The sequence below is a fragment of the Aotus nancymaae genome, unplaced genomic scaffold, assembly GCF_030222135.1.
Source record: "Aotus nancymaae isolate 86718 unplaced genomic scaffold, 86718_ANA_hifiasm-v0.15.2.pri h1tg000040l, whole genome shotgun sequence".
NCBI lineage: Eukaryota > Metazoa > Chordata > Mammalia > Primates > Aotidae > Aotus > Aotus nancymaae.
Window position 1 is genome coordinate 109,454,205 of NW_026988454.1, and position 14,610 is coordinate 109,468,814.

Below are 14,610 nucleotides of genomic sequence, written 5' to 3' on the forward strand. Positions count from 1 at the left end.
TGGTTTCTACAGAATTTACATTCTGTCCACCTGTCTTCCAAAAGTAAAGAAGTCAATTTACTTTTGATTTTGTCTGTGCACTCAGTTTAATATTTTGTTTGATCTGCATGCCTAGGTTAAAATATTTGTGAATGTTCTTATTTTGGTTTGACTCTTTTCCCTTGCTGCTTTCTGAAAATCTTCCATGAGCAAAAATAAAGATTCTGAATGGTGGGCATAAGATGGCTAATTAAAAACCATGAGGGCCCAGTGCAATGGCTCACGCCTATAATCCCAGGGATTACTGAGGATTGAGAGACTAAGGTGGGCAGACCACCCGAGGTTGGGAGTTATAGACAAGCCCAGCCAACATAACGAAACCCCATCTCTACCAGAAATACAAAAATTAGCTGGGTATGGGCGCATGACTGTAATCTCAGCTACTCAGGAGGCAGAGGTTGAAATGAGCCAAGATTGTGCCACTGCACTACAGCCTGGGCGACAGAGTAAGACTGTCTCAAAAGAAAGAAAAAGAAAAAAAAAAAGAAAAACCACTTGGGGAGTCACCATCACCTAAAACACAAGTCTAAAGTCCTGACATTCCCTGACAAGATCTGCAGAATTTTCTTTGCCCTCGAGAAATTAGTAAGTCACAGAATGGGATTCTCAAAGGTTAAAACATGCCAGGTTTTCTGGGATTCCAACTGACTACATCTTATAGCCTATTTTTGTGCACATTTTTAAACTGATGGGCGAAATTACATCAAGAAAAATTTAGAGCTCAGATTATTATCAAAAACCTGCAACTACAGAATATATAGTCTAAGTTCTCTATTTTTTCTTCATATTTTGAATGCTGACTTTTCCATTCATGTTGAAATAAAACTCACTGCTTAGGACATGTAAACCAAGATTAAATAAAGAAGAATTTTTTGTAATTTGCAGGTTATTTAAAGCTTATTTCAAAATATAGAATAAGAAAGAAATAAATCAGTAAGTAGGAGAGAGAGATGTGAAGAAAGTTACAAAGATATATCTTTGGTTAGAAAAAGGTTAAAAAGAGAATAATTTTGCACAAAACAGAATCTTGTAGGGTAGATTTTTGTCCTAAAGTAAAAAGACTAGATCAGAAAGAGGAAGGTATATAAGAGCAGAAAGTCCAAGCATGTTATCAATGTAAGTTGTGATAAGGTTCATAAAAGAAATTTTGTGTGTGGTCAAGTTGGCTATAATTGAAGAGAATTGTTTATAAGTCTAAATATTGAGCTTTGCTATTAGAAATGTACTAATACAAAACTAAAAAGCTTGGTCCTCTGTTAGAACAGTGAGGTTTTCTTAAAGTATGTATTTGCTCTTAGTACTAATAAAATTGCAAGAGGTTTTGATTTTAAATTCTAAAACCTATCAAACAGCCATCTGCAAAACTAGTTTCTACTTCTTCCTGGGATCTAATTAATTTCCTTGGTTCCAGGTTGGAAATGCTGTCTTTTTCACTCAGACTGGAAATTCACTTCTCAAGGTAAAATTTTTCTTTCTGAAACTTCTCAGATTTATATCAGAAGTTAAACTTTTGCTGTACCCCTCCTGCACATGATTTGCAAGTAATACACCTTTGCCTTCTGTTCTTTCTCCCCTTGAAAGAGCATATTTTTTTGCTTGGTTGAGGGTGATAACTCTCTCCTTCAACCTTTTTGTCAACTCCAACTTTTTCCCTCTGGTTCTAGCTCTGCATTAACAGTCTGACACTGAAATGGTTTTTTGTTTTTTTGCTTTTGAGATAGGATCTTACTCTGTCATCTGGGCTGGAGAGCAGTGGCATGATCATGGATTACTGCGGCCTTGAACTCCTGGGCTCAGGTGATCCTCCTGCCTCAGCTTCCTGAGTAGCTAGGACCACAGGCATACACCACTAAACCCAGCTAATTCTTCTATTTTTTGTAGAGATGGGGTTTCGCCATGTTGCTCAGGCTGGTCTCAAACTCCTGGGCCCAACCCACTGCACCAGATTTTTTTTTGAGACAGGGTCTTACTCCATCATCCAGGCTAAAGTGACATGATCACAGCTCACTGCAGCTTTGATCTCTCAGGCTCAAGCCATCTTCCTGCCTCAGCCTCCCAAGTAGCTAGGCATGTACCACCACACTTGGCTAATTTTTTTTATTTTTTAATAGAGATGTTGTCCAGGCTGGTCTTGAACTCCTGAGCTCATGCAATCCTTCTACCTTGGCCTCCCAAAGTGCTGGGATTACAGGCATGAGTGACCATGTCCAGCTTGAATGTTTATCTTACAGGTCTGGAAGAGCAATGTTTTCCTCCAGTATAACTTGATTCTGTACTCTTGGCTTTTTGTGATATTGGAATCATTCCACGTAACCAGGAAACTTCTTACGCTATTTAAGAGCCATGTATTCTGCTCAAGGTATCAGTTTTTTTTTGTTTATATTCCTCTCTAATGTAGTGTAGACACATAGCCTTGGATACCTGCTGTCCCTCATTAAATTCAAGTACTCTTTTTATCAGGTTTAACTTCCAATTTATCTAAACAGGTTTCCCACAAGAAGAAGCAATTACACTACAAAGATATTTATCTTTTTGGCAACTGGCCTAAAAAACATTTGACGTTTTATCAATATAATGCCTGTGCTGTCCTTATTAGGTTTTTGGTTATTTAAGAAAACTGAGCTTTAAAAGGATTAAGGCTTTTACATCCTTGTAACTTTCTGCACTGCTTTTAAGATTTTTTGATTATCAGTACAATTAAATGAGTAACTATTAGTTAACAGTGGCCAGCAATATTTTTTGATCAAATGTTTTGAACCTTTGATATGGTATCTCCAGCAGGTTTCTCCATGATCAAGATCCCAAATTAAGGCTTTCTGATCTAAAATTAACTTTGGGATTTTCTAGCTGGGCTCCTGGAGAGCCTCAAAGGATGGATCTCTCATTCTGTAGATGTATCAAATGATTAGCCTCACTTGGTAAATTGTATGGGAGGCATTGTTAATTAAGTATTAGATCTTCTTTCAGTTACATTTATGGGTATGCTACTGAGATAAATGTTCCAAAAACTACATAAACTCATAGAAATCTAATATGCTATCAGTTATAGATTTCTATTATGTCAAATATTTTCTAAAGTTATATTTGTATAGATGTTATTAATGTGAGTATTCTAGAGAATAGATGAAATTTATATAAAAGTCTAATAGTCCTGATGTGACACTGTCAGTTATGATTCTGGTTATCTTCAAATGCTATGTATACTAGAAAAAACTAAATTTGCTTGTCAACTGAGAACTTTCATCAGATTTTTCATGGTTATTCTTTTTGTCATCACAATTATTATTTTGAATTCTCTAAAAACATTTGCAATCAGCTATAGTCCAAAACTGCTGTTCATGGAAAAGACTCTAGCAGTACTCTTGAACCAAGATTTTTGGTAACTTTAAAAACAATGGAGTCAATAAAAATTTCCCGAATTCTAATAAATTCATGGGTTCATAAAACTGTTAATAAAGATCCAGCAAAACAAAAAATTACACAAAACTGATGTAACTGATGAAGAGAATGTCTTTATGACTTTAGAAGACTTTTGTGAACAAAGGTGGAAGTATTTGCTTTTTCTCCCTACTTGATTCCTCCAAAATTGAGAAACTATTTGTATTATTTTTATTTACCTAAGTTCAATGAAAATCTACTCTCTTTATATAAGGATACAATTAGAAACATTAGTTATATTACCAAGGCTTTGCCTGAAAATGTCATATTTAAGAATGTGCATAAAATATCTGGCTTCAAGGGCCTTATTGTGAATAAAACCTGTTACTTCCTAGCAGGCCCAAGAACCTTAAGACCATAAGTGAAGTCTAAAGTCTGCCTCTCTTTGACCTCCTAGCCTTAAGAGATTTTTAAATCTGAAATTCCTATATGACCAATGTAGGAAAGAAAAAATTTCTTAAAAAAACTACAATACACCTGTTGTTATCCACACATACACTCAACTGTTTCCTGAATTCTTCTAGTTCCCTGCAGTATTGGGCTACAATACTCCAACTAAAAACAAAAGCTATTCTACTCCTAAAGCCCTCTATTCAAATTTTCAGAAACAAGTTTCATGCCTGATATATGAGCCACACAACAATATCATGACCAGAGACATTCAAACATAATCAGGAGAAGCTGATGTTTTTGTGAAAGCTGTAGACAGTTTTTCCTATGACAGCAGAACCACATCATAATAAGACTTTTACCCCCACTTAATGCTACTTTTTTCACTTGACAGAATAATGGTGTAATTAAAATTTCATAATCAATAGCTTCTGCTGGTAACTTAACAGAATCTAACCCAAGAAATCCTTTAGTATCCATTGGTCAAAAAAAAAGTATCTGTGCTATTGCTAGTACTATATGCTGTACCTACATAAATGCCTCTGATAAAGTTGAGACCCATGTATATAAAATAAGAAAACAGGTCACATGATCATAAAAGATCTCACCTAATTCCCTATGGTCACTGATCTATTCAATTAGTTGTCTTTAAGCCTAGGTTCATGGCTCAAAACCATTATGCAAATTGGAATTGTCATATTAACTACTAACTTTGTATCTGTTATTTGTTAAATGAAGTATCACACCGAACAATAATGCTAGCCCAGCATTTTGAGATAACAAAAGACTATGGAACAGACAAAAATCAAGCTTAATAATGGAATCCAGGTAGACACAGCCTGAGAGTCATTCCCTTCAAATGTCCCTTCTTGCTCAACTGTGGCTTAAAATGGTTTTGACATGGACTCCTAGTCACTAATCATTTTCCCCAACATGGGATGAGACTAGCAACCAGGATAAGTCCAGCCTGGTATTATGGGATGTCAAAACCCAACTACACGATGACTGATCAGATAAAGATATTGATCAAAAGGGGAAAATATGAAAGTTGTTAAAATAAAAATGGAGTCACTAATGTTAAGAAAACCCTGAGAAACAGAGCTGAGGAAGTCCATGAAGAGAAGGTTCTCAGGCTTCTATGCCTGGTAACAAAAAAGACTATAAAAAAACACAACTTTGCACAAAGGCCATCACAACCTTATACAAAAAATATTTTTGCTGCTAGGACATCTGGTCAAGAAACTGCCTGTCCAGTGTCAGACTAGCATCACCCTTGTTACTGATCTTTGTAGTCAAGGATTAATTATTTCAAAACAATTATGTAATCCTCCTCACTCTTTCTTTTAAAAATCTTTGTTTCCCTGAATAGTTTACTATGGCATGTGTATTCCCATTGCAATGTTTTATTCTCAAATTTCTCATAGAGAGTCTCTCTGCTTGTTATTTAGGTTGACGACAGTGCTAGAGACCCTAGTGGCAATCCACTAGGTGTTTAATAGGTACTTGTTAAACAGACTAGCAAATAGCATTGTGAAAGAGAATCTTCAAGAAATTCAAATGTTTTATGAAAAGTACAAGATGCCAAGTGGAATTCATTTATTTAAAAATAATGCATCTGAATTTTAAGACCAAAAGTTATCTTTAAAAATTCTATATAAGGACTAAGTATATATTTTTATATAAGATGGCCATGAAAGACTAGTCTCAAATGACCTTATATTAAACTAGCATTATTCTTCACATAGCAAAAAAGAAATTTTTTTTTAACTTTTTAGTTTCAGGAGTACATGTGCAGACTGATTCTATGGATCAATTGTGTGTCAAGGGGGTTTAGTGTATATGTTATTTTGTCATCCAGGCAATAAGCATAGTGCCCAATAAGTAGTTTTTGATCCTCACACTCCTCTCACCCTCCACCCTCAAGTAGGCCCTGGTATCTATTGTTCCCTTCTTTGTGTCCATGTATGCTAGACGTTTAGCTCCCACTTATAAGTGAGAACATGTGGTGTTTGGTTTTCTGACCCTATGTTAATTCACTTTGGATAATGGCATCTAGCTTCATCTATGATGCTGCAAAGAATATTATCTTTTTTTTTTTTTTGAGACAAGATCTCACTTTGTCACCCAGGCTGGAGTGCAGTGGCACGAACATGGCTCACTGCAGCCTTAACCTCCTGGCTTAAGCAATCCTCCCACCCTCAGTCCCCCAAGTAACTGGGACTATAGGCGCACACCCCCAAGTCCAGTTAATTTTTATATTTTTTTGTACAGATGGGGTTTCGCCATGTTGCCCAGGCTGGTCTCAAACTCCTGAGCTCAACTGATCCTCCCACCCTGGCTTCCCAAAGTGCTGGGATTACAGGTGTAAGCCACCACATCTGGCCTGCAAAAGATACGATCTCATTCTTTTTTATGAGTGTGTAGTATTTCCTGGCATATATATACACCACATTTTCTTTATCCAGTCTACTGTTGAAGGGCATTTAGGCTGAGTCTATGTCTTTGCTATTGTGAACAGTACTGCAACAAACATATGTGTACATGTGTCTTTATGGCAGAATGATTTATATTCCTTTGGGTATATACTCAGTAATGGGATTGCTGGGTCAAATGGTAATTTCTCTTTTAAGTTCTTTAAGGAATCACCAAACAGCTTTCTACAGTGACTGAACTAATTTACATTCCCACCAACAGCATGTAAGCATTCCCTTTTCAGCAGCCTTGCCAGCATCTGTTTTTTCTTTTTTTTTTTTTAGACGGAGTTTCACTCTTCTCACCCAGGCTGGAGTGCAATGGCGTGATCTCAGCTCACCGCAACCTCTGCCTCCTGGGTTCAAGCAATTCTCCTGCCTCAGCCTCCTGAGTAGCTGGGACTACAGGCGTGCGCCACCATGCCCAGCTAATTTTTGTATTTTTAGTAGAGACGGGGTTTCACCATGTTGACCAGGATGGTCTCGATCTCTTGACCTTGTGATCCACCCACCTCGGCCTCCCAAAGTGCTAGGATTATAGGTGTGAGCCACTGTGCCCAGCCTGTTTTTTCTTTTTAATAATAGCCATTCTGACTGGTGTGAGATGGTATCTCATTGCGATTTTGATTTGTATTTCTCTAATGATTAGTAATGTTGAGAATTATTTCATATGCTTGTTTGCCACATAATATCTTCTTTTGAAAAGTGTTACCCAATTTTTAATGGGATTTTTTTTTGCTTGTTAAGTTTCTTATAAAATTTTATTTATTTATTTTGAGATAGAGTCTTGCTCTGTCACCCAGGCTGGAATGCATTGGCATGATCTCAGCTCACTGCAAACTCTGCTTCCTGGGTTCAAGCGATTCTCCTGTCTCAGCCTTCTGAGTAGCTGGAATTACAGACCCGTAGCACCATGCCCGGCTAATTTTTGTATTTTTAGTAGAGATGGGGTTTCATCATGTTGGCCAGACTGGACTCAAACTCCTAACCTCAAGTGATCAGCCTAAGGGTTTTTATAGTTTTAGGTTTTACATTTAAGTTTTCAATCCATCTTGATTTGATTTTTGTGTATCAGGTAAGGAAAGGATCCAGTTTCCATCTTCTGCACATGGCTAGCCAGTTATCTCAGCACCATTTATTGAATAGAGTCCTTTCTCACACATAGCAAAATTTTCAAAATACAGAGTAACTTTTAACCACAAGAAAATTCTAGAGCTGTTTTAATCTAAACCATTACCACCGTGGGTTTGCAGTTACTGTAAGAATGGCTTAAATATATTTTTCTAATATAATTTCTTTTCCCAAATCAGTTAAGTTAGCATGCAAAGGAAGTAGTATGGGTTACTACATCTGTCCTACATATTATTCTATACCCTAGAAACCCAGCATATTCTAGCCTTTAAATTCTAAGTTATTTGGCCAGGCATGGTAGCTCACGCCTATAATCCCAGCATTTTAGACTGCATGAAGCCATGACTGACTGAGAATCACTCTCTGGGTAGATAACAGGCACCTTTCTGGCCCCTTCCCTCAGATTCTTTCCTCTCCCCTCCACCTAAAGACAAGGCCTCCAAGTCCTTATGGTACCTTGTGATGACTTTTAAAAGGGGTATTCAGCTTTAAAAAGGTCCTAATTAAAGCTGGGCATGGTGGCTCACGCCTGTAATCCCAGCACTTTGGGAGGCCGAGGTGGGTGGATCACTGAGGTCAGAAGTTCGAGACCAGCCTGACCAACATGGTGAAACCCCGTCTCTACTAAAAGTACCAAAAAATTAGCCGGACGTGGTGGCATGCGCCTGTAGTCTCAGCTACTCGCAAGGCTGAGGCAGGAAAATCATTTGAATCCAGGATGTGTAAGGTGCAGCGAGCTGAAATTGCGCCACTGCACTCCAGGCTTGGTGACAGAGCGAGATTCTGTCTCAAAAAAAAACAAAAAACAAAAAACAAAAAACTAAGTTATTTGAGAAAATTATGTTAAGTACAGCTTAGCAAAACTTGTTTAAGTTTTAACTCAAAACACCAATCAAGTTATTTTATCAAAATTGGCAAAGGACCATAATCTTTGTTTTCACCGTTGCCCGAGTTGTTTAAAAAACAAAAACTAAGTACCTGGCACAGATGTAGAATCCTCTGCACACCAGAGACAACTGCTCCAATGATCTGAGGTCCAAGTCACTAGACACCACCCATCGGAAGATGTACATGAGGACCTCCATTGGCAGCACTGCAAAAGAAAATCACCCTCAGTGACTCTCCTCTATGTCATTCTACATTCCCAGTACAAGTATACATTCCTAGAAATTCCTGTGTCACAACTACATTCCCAGTACAAGTATACATTCCTAGAAATTTATAAATCATACCCTCTGTATTGCTCAGAGCTACAGCAAGAATGTATTCAGCTACTAAATAATAATAATGGTTCCTAACATCAAGACATAAATATCTTTGTTTTTTCAGTATAGATCTGAAGCTACTTTATATAAAGCAACCTTTTCCCTAAGATTATTTTACTAGAAATATATTAAATGTTTTAGAAAAATAATCTGTGTGTGATCCATATGGCATCTATTTCATCTATCCATATTTCATCTCCTTGAAAATTTTCAACTGTCCTTCTCTGAAAAAGCCCCAAACTAAACAATATTTCACATATTAAAAAATACATTAATTTTTTTTTGAGACAAGGTCTTGATCTGTTGCCCAGGCTGAAGTACAGTGGTGCAATCTCAGCTCACTGCAGCCTCCGCCTCCCAGGTTCAAGCAATTCTTATGCCTCAGCCTCCCAAGTAGCTGGGACAACAGGCATGCACCATCACGCCCAGCTACTATTTGTATTTTTAGTAGAGATGGGGTTTCACCAGGGCCAGGCTGGTCTTGAACTCCTGGCCTTAAGTGATCCTCCCAACTCAGCCTCCCAAAGTGCTGAGATTACAGGCATGAGCCACCACGTTTGTCCAAAAATACACTAATTTCTAAACATTCAGGCTGTCTCAGGACAGTCGTCCAACATGGCTGAAATGCTTCATGATACCAGTATTCCTCCAGTTTTCTTAGGGTTACTTCAACAACTCAGACTCACCTGTTAGATCTTTACTGAAAAAGGTATGACATCCTTAAACAACAGCACTAAAAACTGTTCTGCTTCAGATTTTAAAACAGCTTACTAGTATATGCAAATTATAACTAGATCTTCTGCCATATTCTAAACTAGAGCAGCAGTTATCTGGCAAATTATCTGACATTATAAATTTGGAAATCTTTAATCTAAGGTTAAGCTATTTCTCATTGAGTTATAAAAAACAAGTATTCAAACCTGATATATGAGTCTGACTGCTCTCAAGCTCAGGCTGACACAGTTTGAGCACAGACTCCTGAAATGTGAGTTGCTGCTGAAAGTAGGACAAGAGATCTGCCATTTTGCTATCATCATCATTATCTTCAATGCTGAAAAAAGGGAGGTGAATAAATTAAGTGCCTCAGTCTACAAGCGTATAGTTTAGAAACTGATTTTTCATACCATTTTCAAATTTGCTTTACAAAAAGTCACCTAAAGCTTATTCAACATGTGATAACATTTTTAAATGTGATGAATTTATCCTGCCTTACAAAGGAAAACCATACAAAGAAAAAAGCTTCAGTAATTATCCAGAAAGAATTAGAATTTTTGAATATAGGTGTTGAGACTTAACTAATTAATTTTATTGTAAAGTAGAGATTTTATGAGTTAGTGAAAACTTTCAAATGATTTCAAAAATCTTAACATAGTAAGTTCTTTAAGTAACCTTAATTTATTCTAACTGGATAAAAACCAAATCTACAGATGTCATTTTAGGTACTTACTTACCAAGGGTTTTCTAACAGATTTGCCTTATCAGCCTACCTTTAGAGAGGAAAATACCTAATTTGAAAACATCTTAGGGTGCACAAATCATCTACCAATATACACAAATGTGTAGTTAAGGATGATTAAAAAAAAAGTCTGAGCTTTCTATTTTTACTGAAGTAAACCTTAAAGATAATCAGACTTACAAAAAGGCATGGATGATGAAGTTAGAAAACCACGAAGTTTCAAGTGATGCAGACTTAAATAAAAAAAAAAAAAAAAAAAAGAAAGAAATGAAAAACCAGGAAGGGCATTTTATAATACAATAAAATTTAAGTGTGGTTGAGGCTAGATTGACTCAATGGCTTTTCTACAAACATGTTACAGGAAAGAAAAAAAAAAGGCAAACTTTTAGGGCTTATCAGATCTTATTTAAAAAAAAAAAAGATTGTATCCTTAAAGAACTTTCATAGCATCTGGGTTTGTATTAAAAAAATGGGAATGAAAAGAAATGCCTCTTTAATATTTTAATATAATCTTTTTTAATAGCATCTGGCATGTATTTATAAAACTGGCTAAGAGCTGAATCTAAATTACCCAAATTTAAAGAAGATTTAGAAAAAGCCCAAATGATTCATTTTAAGTATGAACTACCTTACACTGTTAACTCTAATCTGGTGAACAATATTATTAGCTGAAAATTTAAACAAGCAATTAATATTGACCTCTTTGGGATGTTTTTAATATGACTCATCCAAAGCTTACATGTTAATACCATATGCAGTTTAAAACATTGGCAATAAGCATATGTTATCAATAAAGGTGACAATTATTTCATGACAGAGGGAATATATTAATATAATAGCTAATATGATATTTCATTATCAAACTCTTTTTTTCCTCCGTATTGTCTATTTTTAACCTGACATTCTCTCATGGGTACAGACCCCCTTCCCTTCTAATATCAGCAAATTGGGTTTTGGGAGACACTGGAATTAAGCTAAAACAATTTTATAATTGTCTTACAAACAGCTTCAAAAGTATCATCTTAAAAATATTTTTCTTGATATTTATCCATATAAAACCAATGCAACTTCATGATTTGATGCAAGTGGCAACTACACAATGAAACATGATTTCTTTTAGGAATATATTCTGCACCTGTGCTTTTAAATAAATGTTAGAGTTTTAATGTTCTACTAACAAACATTAAGAAAATAATGTCTTTTATAGTTCAGCATTTTCCTCATAAAATTAGAAGCCTTTTTTAAAATGTAAAATTTCAAATGTATTCAAAAGAAACTAGTGTAACAAAATCCCATGTACCCATCACTCAATTTTAACCATCATTAACATTTTGCAAACTTTAGCCTAATTACATTTTAAAACTTTCTACTTCAAACAGGTTTCAGAAAGTTGAAATGTGTCCTTTAATTTACTCCTTTCAGTAACTACTGCTTTTTAAAACCGTTTTCACTTTATTATTTTTATATCTGTTTAAAAGGTGCATTTCTATGTTAACCTTTCAATTTCCCTAATTAAAAAATTTCAACTTTATAAACAAAGATATACTAAAGAATATAGAGCTTAACAGAATTAGCACCATCTTCTTATGTTAAGAGTCAACAGGGCAAAGATGCTTAACTTTAACAAACTCTATGCATTACTGTCTATCAAATTATATACGCACTAGCTGTTTCCAACGCCATCACCATCTGGAGACCGGGTATAAGTAATCTTGAACTCTATATCAGGTACAAGTTGCATAGCCCTACGATAAAACTTGATGGCTAAAAGAAGAAATAAAGCTAAATTAGCTATGACCACACATTTTTGTCATTTCCTTTGATTACCCTTAACTGTGGTTTAATTTGGTAACTTTCTTCACAGCCAAGTTCTGTTTTTCTACATGCAACAGTAGTTCAGTGACACAAAATTATTTCCAAACCTTACTGCTCAGAAAGAACCTTTTCCCTAAACTTAAGATGTTGTATTTTACTCATATATTAGCCCATCTTTTTCCTCACCCTCTCATATATCATGATTTTTAAACAGTTGTCTTTCTTTGGGCTCTGAAGATACAATTGCTATAGCCAACAAAAATACTTCTCTCTCTCTCTTTTTTTAAGATAGGGTCTCACTCTGTTGCCCAGGCCGGAGTGCAGTTGGCATGATCTCGGCTCACTGCAGACTGCACCTCCCAGGCTCAAGCAATTCTCCCACCTCAGCCTCCTGAGTAGCTGTGGCTACTGGAATGCGCCAGCCAGCACACTCGGCTAATTTTGAAATTTTTCGTAGAGACAACATCTTGCAATGTTGCCCAAGCTGGTCTTTAACTCCTGGGTTCAAGCAATCCTCCCACCTCAGCCTGCCAAAGTGCTAAGATTAGAGGCGTGAGCTACCATGCCTGGTCAGAAATACTTCTAAGCAAACTTTTCTAAGACACAGAGTTGAGGAAAATTAAATGCTTCCTACTGAGTAGAATAAAGAATAGTTTGTTTTTTAAAATTATCCTTTAAATTTTACTTCCTTTAGCCCACTGCCTCTTATTTAGCTAAGTAACCTTCAAGACTTATTTTTTTTTTTTTTTGCAAATCTACTAGTCTGGTACTTTAAGAGCTATGATATTCAATAACTCTCCCCATAGAGATATACCAGTAGAACTTGGCACTGTAGAGGCTAGTTCTTTTTTCCTTTGAAGAAGTTTATGATTCAACATATTTCTGCCACATTCTATTATTCTGGATGAATTACCATACACTAAGTGGAGATGCGAATTTCGCAAACCAATGAAGGGTGCACAGGGACTTCACCAATCAGGCCTTTCTAAAATCTAAAGAAATATATCACTGGAAGAAACTTGCACATAAATGCAGTAACTCTGAATGATGTTATTTTTGAGGCATTTTCAAATGATTCAAGCACAAAGATTTTTCCTGTGCCTCAACTATTATCTTTACTATCACAAAATGAAAGTGTAATTACAAACTTAATATGGTAAATAGTCCTATCAGTTTATTTACACATTTCTATTGGTTTAATAAAAGACACAAAGCTGACACACATATTACCACATATTTTTGCTGGTAATATGTAAATTATAACTTAGAAAGGAAAATGTGTATTTTTTCCTCAATTCTTTATATTCCCATCATCTGAAGTAATTTTCACCTATAAAAAGAGCATATTTTAAAATGAACAATTTTTAAATACTTTATTAATGAAGAATAACTAAAGCTAAATGTAAAGAAAGTGTTATTTTGCTCATCCTACCAATATGATCATGTTTCCCAGCAACATTTTTTGCAAAAAGACAGGTTATATAGAAAAAATTTCTATTTTTTATTTTTTAAAAAACAATTTCAAATACAGTTGGCCTTCTGTATGCATAGGTTTCACACTCTCTGATTCAATCAACTGCAGATAAAAAATACTTAAAATAAATACAAATTTTAAAAAACAATACAGTATAACAACTATTTACCTAAGTTATATGTAAATATTACACCATTTATATAAGGGACTTAAGCATTTTGGTATTTGAAAAGGGTCCTGGAACCAATTTCCAATGAATACTGAAGGAAGAATGTATTAAGAAAACTGATGTTCTATACCAAATATGTTATAATTTAAAAAAATATGGTTAGTAACAGTTGTTATTCAGAAATGTTATGATGATATGATCCTGTGCTCTGAATTTTTACCTTCATAGAGAGCTCCATTTTGCTCTTCTTCTACTGCTTTTAGGAAGAGTTCTCGAGCCTATAAAAATATAAAGTAAAAATTTTTGAAAACCTGCAATAAAAATTAGTATAGGATGGCAGGAGGGTCTTTTAAATAAATTGTGTGAAATAATTGGTCATAGGCAAAATAATGAACCTTGATCTAAACCTCATACTTTACATAAATATTAACTTGAATGGATCATGGACTTAAATGTAAAACCCATAAAACTTTTAGAGGAAAAGAAAACAAAGAAAATCTTGGAGACCTAGGACTAGGCAAAGAGTTCTTATACTTGACACCAAAAGCACCATTCATTAAAAAAAAATGGATAAGTGGGATCTCGTCAAAATTAAAAATTTTTGCTCTGTGAAATGGCCTGTTAAGAGTATGAAAATATTTACAAGCCACATATTCAATAAAAGACTTGTATCTAGAATACAAAAAGAACTTCCAAAACACAACATTAAAAATAGCAATCCGGCTGGGCATGGTGGCTTACACATATAATCCCAGCACTTTGGGAGGCTCAGGTCAGCAGATCACTTGAGGCCAGGAATTTGAGACCAGCTTGGTCAATAAGGTGAAACCCATCCCTATTAAAAATACAAAAAAATTAGCCAGTTGTGGTGGTGCACGCCTGTAGTCCCAGCAACTCTGAAGGCTGAGCCAGGAGAATCACTTGAGAGGCAGAGGTTGCAGTGAGCCGAGATCAGGCCATTG

General features: G+C 35.6%; 1 protein-coding gene across 1 annotated transcript in view; it reads right to left on the reverse strand.

Moving 5' to 3' along the window:
• Positions 1–14,610, reverse strand: part of FBXO9 (F-box protein 9) — a 34,700-nt gene that overhangs the window by 10,646 nt on the left and 9,444 nt on the right. Inside the window, 4 exon segments of the mRNA XM_064360979.1 lie at positions 8,448–8,562; positions 9,655–9,785; positions 11,855–11,954; positions 13,869–13,926. Of these exon segments, the coding sequence (XP_064217049.1) occupies positions 8,448–8,562; positions 9,655–9,785; positions 11,855–11,954; positions 13,869–13,926 (404 nt within the window).